Here is an 11,290-nt window from a genome sequence, read left to right on the forward strand (position 1 = left end):
TTACCATCTTTGCTAGAATAATTTTAAAATCAACCAACTTAGAATGAATTAAATCAAGCAGTTCTGTACTTTTGCTCTCAACAGGTAAAAAAGGTTTCTTTGCAAATTTTCCTTCCACACATACAAAGCATTTGGACTTATTTTCAAAATTAACAACATTATTAACATGTATATTTTGCAACTTTTTGGTGGAAGCAAAATTTACATGTCCTAATCTACCATGCCATACATTCATAGATTCACACAAGTAAGCATAAGCAGAGGTACTTGCATTATTTCCAACAGAGTTTACAGAAACATTGTTAATAATAAAAACCATCAGCTAGGTACCCTTATCAGGCTCAAAAATAATTTTTAGTCTAACCTTATTTAATAAACTACCAGAAATAAGGTTTCTACCAAGTGCACGCACATACAACACATTGTTCAAAGAGAGGTTTTTTCCAGAAGTTAATTTAATTAAAATTGTTCCTTTACCGACAACACCAGCAATTATGGTGTTTCCCATGTAGGCACATTCTCCATCGACAGCATCCTCAAAGTGATGAAACAACTCCTTGTTTGAACATATATGTCTAGTAGCTCTAATGTCCAGCACCTAGTCAATTTTGTTCTCCACCAGATTTGACTCGACCACAACAACAACAATGATCTCTTCATTCTCCACTAGATTGGATTGTGGAGCAGCTCTATTATTTGCATTTTGATTGGTGTTTTGTTGGTTTTTCCTTTGGTAGCACTGAAATGCCTTATGGAAAGTTTTTCCACACACAAAGCATTCGACCTTCTTCTTCTTAATCCTTCCATTCTTCTTGAAAGACTTATTTTGATTTGAGCCTTTATAGAACTTGTTCAGTTGTCCTTTTGACTTGTCTTTTGGCACCACAACAGGTTAAACAATGTTAGCATTAATGGAAACAGATTTAGAGCAAAGTTACTTATCTTTTGTCATGTTTGATTCTTTAGTTCTCATGTGACTATCAAGCTCCTAGTGACTGAAATCTTTCTTCTTATGCTTCAGGTGGTTTCTGAAATCACTTTAGGAAGGAAGGAATTTCTCCAGAAGGACATTCGCTTGCACCAGATCACACATGGTCATGCCTTCACTCAGAACTTCAGCAACCAGATTTTCATATTCATGAATTTGGTCAATGATGGGCTTTTCATCAACCATTTGGTAGTTAAGCCACCTGCCAACAACATACTTTTGTTTACCAGCATCATCAGATCCATGTTTTTCTTTCAAGGCGTCCCAAATTTCTTTAGCAGATTTTTTGTTCACAAAAATGTCAAACAGTGGGTTTGACATGTGATTAAGGACATGATCCCTAGCACTTTTGTTGTCATTTTCATATTTTGCAGATTGGGTGTCATATTGTTGAACAATGAGAGACATGGCAGGTCTAGTTGTGTCAGAAGGAGGGTCTTGAATGACAACATAATCAAGTTCAAGTTGTTCAAAAAAGATAAGAATTTTTTGTGACCATCTTTTGTAATTAAGACCGTCTAATGGCTCTAGTTTGGAGAGACCGGGAAGGGTTTTAGCAATTAGAGCAGACATAAATTACAAGCAGAGAAATTCGCTTTCAAATTATAGGAAAGATAATTAGGTTACAGAAAAACTTATCAAGAAATCGAACTGTGTGGTGGCAAGTGTCATTGCCTTGAAAGCGATTTCGACAGACGCATATGCAATCTCAGATCTGTTTGCTTCCTAAGGTTAATGCAGAACGATTCCAACGATTAGATATGCTCTTAAGGACTCACCTGGTAAGCCATCTGTTTATTTCTGTAATCCGTATGTTGATTAGATATCTATTTTAGTAGTAATGAACGTAGTTGAATGCTTGTTTACCAAAAAAACGTAGTTGAATGTTGAAAAGAATTTTCTTTTAGCTCACTTTAAGTTGTTCTTTTATTATCTTCTTAACACTATTAAAAATAAAAAATAAAAAATCATCACCCAATAATGCAGATTGTTCAGGAACTTTTGACAAATAAATTAGAAGATTTAGAATTATCTAAAACATTTAGATATTTATATATGAAAAAGAATTATAGGGCTGAAATGATTCATTGCTATTATTAATATTAGTATAAATAAATGGGCATGTATGTCACATAATTCTGGTAGTTTGATGTTGGGAAGTTGGATCTACAAAATTAAATGAGAAGAAGCAAAGAACATGTGATGTGGCTGTGGAAGAAATCATAAAAGAAAATGGCATGTCGGTGGAGTAAACTACTTTATTTTAAGAACTTCAAAAGGAGCAAGTAAATTACTTATGTTTACATTTGCAGAATCAATAGCAGATATAATGGCAATTACTCTAGCCAATGGATTGACAAGTTTATTCTTGATACTATGTTGCTTAAGGGTTGGCACTATCATTTACACAATATCCATTGATGGACTTCCATTTCGCAAAGACCTTCTCACCCTGTAATCTTATGCTCTCCATTTCCAGGCAATGAATTTGATTAACATATTGTCAAGTTTCTGTTTGGTGTTGTTTTCAGGTGGATGGCTGCTCTTTTGCCTGATTGTTACATCAATGTACTACCATTCGCGGTAGGTATATGTAACTCAATCTTTTTATTGTTTTTTGTATAATGACTGTTTTTGGTTTGACAGTTTTTAATTTATGTGCACTTTTGTACCAGCTTTGGGTTTTCTACAAGGAAAAAACTAACTTAATTGCTGCAATTCTTTGGATAATTCTTCTTGCCTGCTTTAGCAGGTATCTGTTCTGATTTTCTTTGACAAATTAAGTGGTTTTTGTTACTCGTGTTGTATGTAAAGCTTCATTTTATGTATTAAATCAAATTTTCTCCAGCATTACAACGTGTGTCTACGTTTTCATTCAATTTCTCAAATTGTCGCCTAAAGAATCTGCTCAAGATCCGATATACCATGTACTACTGCATCCCGAAAACAAGTATGTACACAGAACTTTTGATATGTCTATATTTGCATTGAAGCTTTCGTAACTGGAGAACTTTAGCTTAAAGCTTTCGTTTAGTTAGATGACTATGTATGGTTTATATATTTTGTAAAAAAACAGAAACCCCTGAAATAATTTAGCACACTTGAATGCCGAATTTATGTTATTTAATTGTCAACTAATCTCAATCTAATGTTATCAGCTATGCCTACATTTATCAAGCTTGGTTCTGATCTTGTTAGCATAACACCTTACTAGTAGTAATAGGACTTCCAATTTCTGCCATGAATGACTACTATTTTAACTAACCAGAACCATCAGAGATAATGAAATACAAACAGTTATCTAAAGTGAAAATCCATGATATCTTAAAAGACAAAGGCTTATTAATTTGAAAATTTTACTAAATTGATATTTTACTAGATGGTAATATATGTATCTTGTTCAAAGAACCAATTCAATAGCAAAAAAAGAGACGAACCCATGAGTGTCGCCCCTTGCGATTCTTCTTCTACGGCACCGCCGCGGCCGCGGCCGCCCTCGCCCTCCCCTTCTCTTCACAAATCAACGACTCCGACCCCTGATACTGATACTGATATGCCTTCACCCCCTAGCCCAAAAAATGCCCGCTCATACAAAGACACCGTGATTAATCAAGTCAAGCAGATTCCACAAAGAGCCCCAATCGACCTGCGCGATTCTGGCTTAGGTTCAATCAATTTTACTGATAACAACCCCCTTCTTCCAAATATTACTATAGCTCCACAATTGATCGATGAGTGGTCCCAAGCATGGGTTGATTCTCTGATCATAAAGATTATAGGCAGGAATGTTGGATTCATCGCTCTGCGGAACCGGGCAATCGAGCTATGGAAACCAAAAGGTACTGTTGATTTCATTGATTTAGGATATGGATTCTATGTGGTCAATTTTGAATTAGCGGAAGATAGAGAAAGAGTAATACAGGATGGACCTTGGATGGTGCAAGGTCACTACCTGACTGTCAGAACCTGGTCTCCGAATTTTATTCCATCTACTGCTAAAGTTGATTCTTCCCTTGTTTGGGTAAGAATTCCAGAACTTTCCTTACACTACTATAATGAAGACTGTCTAATGCTTATTGGGAATTCGTTCGGGAAGGCTATCAAAGTAGATAAGAATACCTCGTCGAAGGCCCGGGGAAAGTTTGCCAAAGTTTGCGTTGAAGTTAATTTGTCCCAGCCCCTAGTTGCTCAGGTCTGCATCAATAATGAAATATTTCATATAGAGTATGAAGGCCTCTATATTGCCTGTACCAAATGTGGAATTTATGGACACTCAATCGACAGTTGCCCGAATACTACAGATAATCGCAAAATGCACCCACAGAGTGGTCCTCAGCAAGGAAGTCCCCAAGGAGAAGAAAGAGGCAGTAACCATGATCCTAATTCTAGTGGAAAAGGCAAGGGAGTTGCTCCACAAGAAGGGATCCAAACCCATGGCACAGAAACGGACAAGACAGAGGATGGCTATGGGACTTGGATGATTGTCCCGAAAAGGCCATATAGACCGCGAGAAAGGAAGGGGGAGTCAGCAGCTAGGATTGCATTGGCACCAAAATCTCAGTTGACCTATACAATCACACCAAAGAAGGTTGTAACCAGTGGGAAGAAGACTCTAATACAGGAAGGCCAGAGCAGCAGGGCTATAGATGGAGCTAACATGACGCTGAACAAGTTCACTTTTGGTGCTTTGAAAAATGGTAAAATTAGCTCAGACAGACAGAACCATGCAGGTCCGCCGGAGCTCAGTAATAGATTTGGGAGGCTCAGCTCGGATAAGGGCGATTCTTCAATGGAAATTGAGCCCTCTGGGGATAAGGAGAATAGAGGTAGTGAAAAGGATTACCCAAGCAGACACAAGAGATTTCGTGCAGGGAGCAGCGCTATAATTCCTCTTGGGAATTTGGATACTAATGTGTTGCAAAAGACTAGAGGTGAGCTATCGGGCCATCTGGCCTGAGTTGAGCGGCTTTATGGCCCCCCTTTTCCTTTTTTAATTATTGTAATGATTATCACTTGGAATTGCTTTAGAGCCGGAGGTAGTGCTTTCCACCGGGCTCTTCGACATTTGATCTCTGCTTTCAAGCCTGAAATTCTGGCTCTTCTTGAGCCCCGTTTACCTGCAGCTCGTGCTGAGGATATCAGACGAAAGCTGCGTTTCTCTAATATGGAAATAATTGATACCGATGGTTTCAGTGGAGGGATATGGCTATTCTGGAATAAGGATCAGTTTGACATAACTATTTTGGGGAGAAATAAACAATTCTTACACACAAGAGTCACGTGTATTGGGGGACGTTGGAGTGGATGCTCTTTCCTTGCTTCCTTTGTCTATGTGAGGCCTAACATGACAACGAAGCGGGAATTCATGAATGACATGCTCTGTTTAGCGACTGGGATCAAGGAACCTTGGGTAATCCTGGGGGACTTTAACTATATTAAGAGCTCAGATGAAAAGATGGGTGGGGCTGCCAGCGTCTATGACAGATGTGCTCTCTTCTCTAACTGGATCAACAACATGAATCTCATTGACATGGGATTCTCGGGACCTTGTTTTACCTGGTATAGGGGCTCTTGTCCGCGGACCCGGATTGCGTGCCGATTGGATAGAGCAATGTGTAACACCGATTTTAGGGGAGTCTTCCCTGAAGCTGCTATTCGACACCTTCCAAGGAACAAGTCGGATCATCTTCCCATTCAGCTGACTCCGTTTACTTCTGTGCCTTTGCCTTGTTTAAAACCCTTCCGCTTTGAGGTTGCCTGGCTCCATCATAGGGACTTCCGACATTTCTTCGACTTGAACTGGGACAAAACGGCTAAAATTGATATGGGTTTATCCTCTTTTACTGAGGCAGTTAGACGGTGGAACAGAGAAGAGTTTGGTAATATCTTCTATAGCAAACAACGTCTTCTGAGAAGGTTGATGGAGTCCAGCGTCAGTTGAGCCTGAGAGTTACACGGGGTCTGCTGCGTCTTGAGAGGAGGCTTGTGAATCATTTGAATGTGATCCTGCTGCAGGAAGAAATCCTTTGGTATCCAAAGTCTAGAACTCAGTGGCTCTGCTATGGGGATAAGAACACCCGTTTCTTTCATACCTCGACCCTTATCCGTCGGCGTAAAAACAAAATTGACGGCCTCCGTGATGTCAACGGCGTCTGGAGCTGGGACAGCAGTACAGTTAAATGAATGGTTGAGGAGTTTTTCGAGAATTTGTATACTGAAGATAGAAATGATAGAGTTGTCATCAGCTCAACGGTGCGGTTCCCTCCCCTCACGCAGCATGAAGTGGCTCAGATTGCTATACCCTAAACTGTCGACGAAGTGAGGAAAGCCCTTTTTGATATGGCGTCGTTTAAGGCACCGGGTCCGGACGGGTTTCAGGCAGGCTTCTTCCAACAGCTTTGGGCTCAGGTGGGGACGCAATTCAGTGATTCAGTTTTACAAGGCCTGAATTCGGGTTCTTTGGACCAAGGTTGGAATAAAACTCTGATTACTGTTATTCCTAAAGTTGCTAATCCTGAATGGATATCTCAATTCAGACCAATCAGTCTCTGCAACGTGCTTTACAAGGTGGTCACTAAGTGTATTGTTAACAGAATCAAACCCTTACTCAAAAAGCTGGTTAGCCCAATGCAAGCAAGTTTTGTCCCGGGTAGGCAGATAACAGATAATGTAATCCTCCTCCAGGAAGTGATCCATACTTTGAAGAGGAAGAAGGGCATAAAAGGGTATATGGTTATGAAGTTAGACCTTGAAAAGGCTTATGATAGAATCTCTTGGGACTTTCTAAGAGACACCTTAACTGAAGCAGGGTTTAATAGTGACTTAATTCGCCTCATCATGGAGTGTGTTTCTGGTTCGAAGCTGAGCGTCTTATGGAATGGGGAGAAGCTGCGTCAATTTAAGCCATCCAGAGGTCTCAGACAGGGAGACCCCCTATCTCCTTACCTGTTTGTCCTTTGCATCGAGCGCCTGACCCACCTCATTCAGGATGATGTGGATTGTTCAGATTGGAAAGCCATTCGCGTAACTAGGCAGGGACCCGCCTTGTCGCATATCTGTTTTGCAGATGATATAGTATTAATGTCAGAAGCGAGCACGGAACAGGCAGTAATTATCAGAGATACCCTCCGCAAGTTCTGTGATGCGTCAGGGAAAAGAGTTAGTCTACAGAAATCTCGGGTTTTTTTCTCCCCAAATGTTTCAGAGGCGGTGGGGACGGGTATCAGCGAAGTCCTTGGCTTCCCTCGAACTCAGGATCTAGGGATTTATTTGGGTGTCCCTCTTCTCCATAAGCGTGTGTCCAAGGACACTTATCAGAAAGTGGTTGATAGAATCCAAAGCAAACTAGCAGGCTGGAAGACGGGATGCCTGAATTTAGCAGGGCGGGTCACTCTCACGAGGTCTGTGTTGTCGACTATCCCCACCTATACTATACAGACCACGTTATTGTCTAAAACGATTTGTAACCGTATTGACAAAGCTTGCAGGGACTTCATCTGGGGCTCTAATGGTACGACTAGGAAAAATCACCTCTTGAATTGGAATACGGTTTGCCGGAAGCGGGAAGAGGGTGGTCTTGGCATTAGGACGGCAATAAGATCGAACTTGGCAATGATCGCCAAGCTCAGCTGGCGAGTTCTGGTGGAGCCGGACCCGCTTTGGGTTAAGGTGGTTCGTGCGAAGTATTATGGTTTGCGTAGTGGTATGGAGAGCTTCCAAGCCAACCCGTCCCACTCTCATTCCTGGAGAAGCATTGTAGCAGGAAGTGTAGTTCTTTCTGTAGGGATCAGCAAGCAAATTTTCAATGGATGTTCCACATCTTTTTGGAATGATCTGTGGTGCGATGGTAAGAAGTTAATTGACTTTGCGCTTGGCCCTATCCCGCTGGATCAAATGAATAGACGGGTTGTAGATTATTGGGATGCGTCGGCGTCGAGATGGGACTGGATGAGTCTCAGGGCTCTGCTAAACGCCTCGTGGCTGTTGAAAATCGCAGCGTTGGCTGTCTGTCCGTAGAGTGGGAGTGACGACATCTGGTTTTGGTCAAAGAGCAATTCAGGGAACTACACTGCTAAATCCGGGTATGACCTCCTTGAACTAAACGGTGCTGATCATACTGACCCCTTTTCGCAATATTTATGGAAGTTTGAAGCCCCAGAAAAGTTCAAACTCTTTCTTTGGCAGGTGGGACATAATGCCATCCTTTGCAATGAAACTAGAGCCAGAAGACACCTGTCTGATGACCCCAGATGCCCGAGATGTCGGTCACCTGAATCTATCTTGCACCTCTTGCGAGATTGTCCCAGTATCCAAAGAGCTTGGCGACAGGTTGTTCCTGCTAATTCAAGAGTGACTTTTTTTCAGTCCGCCCTGCACCCCTGGTTGTTGGCTAACATTCAGAGCTCGTCTGCTTTTCATCACATTCCGTGGCCTCTCTTCTTTGCCTGCAGCATCTGGTGGATTTGGCGAGCTCAGAATGACTTGGTTTTCAACGCGAAAGAGCTACCTGGTAACCATATCGAGTTTTGTGTTAAATTCTATGAAGAATTTATTCGTGCTAAAAATAATCTGAGTGGCTGCCCGTACGGTATGTCGAAAACTATTTGGATAGCCTGGCACCCCCCCAATGAGGGATGGGTAAAATTAAATACAGATGGGGCCTGTAAGGGTAACCCTGGACCCGCGTCAGCAGGGGGGCTAATTCGGGATGATAGGGGGCGCTGGTGCTGCGGCTTTGGAGCGAATATAGGATTCTGTACTTCGTCAATGGCTGGGTTATGGGGTTTATTTTTTGGGTTTCAGATAGCCTGGCGGAAAGGGTTCAGAAAGGTAATTGTGGAGCTTGATTCTCAGGTCGTGATTCGGCTGATGACTAGTGACGTTGACACCCATCATCCGTTCTCGTGGCTTATTCAATTATGCATCTCATATCGGGACAGAGAGTGGGATACCATTTTTATTTATTCGTACAGAGAAGGAAACCGTGCTGCTGACTGGCTGGCGAACTTCGCAGGTTCTTGTTCCTTGGGCCACCATGAGTTTGGTGTGCCTCCTGCAGGCCTCCAGGATATCCTCTATGATGATAGTAGAGGGACAGCTTTGAGTAGAATAGTTCGTTCACAATCGTGAACCCCTGGTTTCTTTGTCTCTCCCTTGTCTTTGTTTTCTTCTTTTTTCTGCTTGGGCGTTTAGCCTTCCTTTGTTAACCAAAAAAAAAAAGAACCAATTCAATTAAAAGTTTAAAATAATAGTTAAGATCTAATCATAGTTTTTATTATTATTATTATCATTTCTAATACACCTTCCTCACACGAATGTCCCTACACTTAAATATAAATTAAGGAATATATTAAATTGGAATATTCAATTTTTCAATTTTCAATTTTAAATTACATATTAATATATTTATCTTATTAATTTAACCATGTTTAATATATTTAAAAGTATTACACATTATGCATTGCACTGGTATAGAACTATTATATTAATTTAAATGATGAAACTATTAAAGGAGGTAATTGTTTGATAAATCTTAAATTTAAAGTACAAATATAGTGATATTAAGCTTTTATTATTGATATTCTTCAATTTAATACTTTCCGTTAAATAATTTGGCTTATGTGAATTTTTGAGTTGACTTACTTTTAAGTGGTGTTATCAACAAGCTAAACGCAAAAAAAAAAAAATACTTAATATATTTAATTTTAAGTGTTTAATGGGATTATCAAACTGCCCTTAGTTATATTAATATCTGAGAGACTCACCTGGTAATCCATGTGTTTATTTCTCTTATCCGTAGTTTTCTTTGCAAACCGTTGATTGGACATCTGTTTTAAAGGTAATGAACGTGGTTGAGGCATTGAAAGGAATTGTGTTTTAACTCTCACTTAATTTTTTTATTTTTATCTTTTGTATGTTAATTTATACTAAGTTTCCATGACCTGCATGTCTATCTATCTTTCGAATTTTTTCTCATTTTTGATAAATCCTATGATTTTAGGAATGTATTGCAGCAGAAAAGGAAAGACTCCAATGTGTTGGTTGCAAGAATTACTTTTAGCATTTTGGGTTGTTTGATGTTCGGAACTTGGATATACACTATGGCAACTGGCGGTTTTTATTTTTTAATAAAGAGTTTTACACTCCGTAAGTTCTTTTTATTCCTTTCAAATCATTTTCTGCTTTTGTCTATGTGCATTTCACTGCTAAATATTAGATCATGTCGCACGATCTGATTACACGACACGAAATCGATACGATATTTTAGTATTTGGGTTTAGCTTAGTAGGTAATGTGTTATTTTTGGGTTGACACAAAACTGACACGAAAATTTTAGGGTTGATATGATAACCGAAAACAGATGATTAGAGAAAATCAGAGATTTTCATCGAAAAAAACTCGGGTTTTAGCAAGTTTTTTTATCTAAAATTCAAGATTTTAGAACATGAATTGGCTGTTCTAATTCTCTCGTGTTTTTATATGTCATTTTATTAATAACGATAATAAAATTATAATTCTTACTTATAAATATGATTTTCTTAACAAAATATGAACAATAAACAGTTTGCAGAAGATGTAAGTGTCTTTTATTATTTAGAAACGTAATAGTAGAGGTGTTAAATAGCCTTACAAAAACAGAAATGTTAAAAGAAAGGCAACGTCTCCCATAAACTAAGGAAACGTGATTACAGATAGATGACTAAGTCTACTCTTAAACAAACTCTAAGACATCCCTAACAAATAAGAACTTATTAAACAAACTCTAAGATATCTCTAACAAATAGGAACTTATTAAAATACCAACCAACAAACACTCCCCTAAACTAAACATGCGTGATGTATGTTAGTTTATACCATGACTACTCCTGACACCAAGATCTTCTCTGAGTTTCTCAAATTGATTAAGCTTCAAAGGTTTGATTATAATATCAGCTACTTGCTCACCGCTACCACAATACTCCATTTTGATTGTCCCATCACATGTGAGATTTCTCAGAAAATGAAATCTTACATCAATATATTTGCTCCTTCCGCGAAAGACTGGATTCCTAGCCAGTTTAATGGTAGAGGAATATCACATAAACGTTTGATAGAATTCTTTGAGTGTCTTCAACTTGCTTTAGAATCTGCTGCATCTAAATACTTTGACAAGCACATAAGGCAGCAGCTACGTAGTCAGCTTCTATGGTCGATAACGTTACTATGGGTTGCTTCTTTGATGCCCAAACTACTGCTCTTCCATTCAATATGAAGACATAACCTGAAGTACTCTTTCGATCATCTAAATCACCATCGTAGTCA

General features: G+C 39.4%; 1 protein-coding gene across 1 annotated transcript; it reads left to right on the forward strand.

Annotated features, from left to right (window-relative positions):
* The first annotated feature begins 2,314 nt into the window (after window positions 1-2,314).
* Window positions 2,315-10,147, forward strand: LOC136235010 (uncharacterized). The gene is made up of 6 exons (XM_066024526.1): window positions 2,315-2,443; window positions 2,521-2,572; window positions 2,665-2,741; window positions 2,838-2,939; window positions 9,789-9,827; window positions 9,990-10,147. The coding sequence occupies exons 1-5, from the start codon at window positions 2,319-2,321 to the stop codon at window positions 9,823-9,825; spliced, it is 393 nt and encodes a 130-aa protein (XP_065880598.1). The 5' UTR covers window positions 2,315-2,318; the 3' UTR covers window positions 9,826-9,827; window positions 9,990-10,147.
* The last annotated feature ends 1,143 nt before the right edge of the window (window positions 10,148-11,290 follow it).

Source organism: Euphorbia lathyris, chromosome 7 (genome assembly GCF_963576675.1).
Source record: "Euphorbia lathyris chromosome 7, ddEupLath1.1, whole genome shotgun sequence".
Classification (NCBI taxonomy): domain Eukaryota; kingdom Viridiplantae; phylum Streptophyta; class Magnoliopsida; order Malpighiales; family Euphorbiaceae; genus Euphorbia; species Euphorbia lathyris.

Coding starts and splice junctions, on each gene's coding strand:
- LOC136235010 (XM_066024526.1), top strand. CDS start 2,319: ATGGCAATTACTCTAGCCAATGGATTGACAAGTTTATTCTTGATACTA. Junction 2,573..2,664: donor TCAATGTACTACCATTCGCG/GTAGGTATATGT, acceptor CTTTTGTACCAG/CTTTGGGTTTTCTACAAGGA. Junction 2,940..9,788: donor CTACTGCATCCCGAAAACAA/GTATGTACACAG, acceptor TCTTATCCGTAG/TTTTCTTTGCAAACCGTTGA.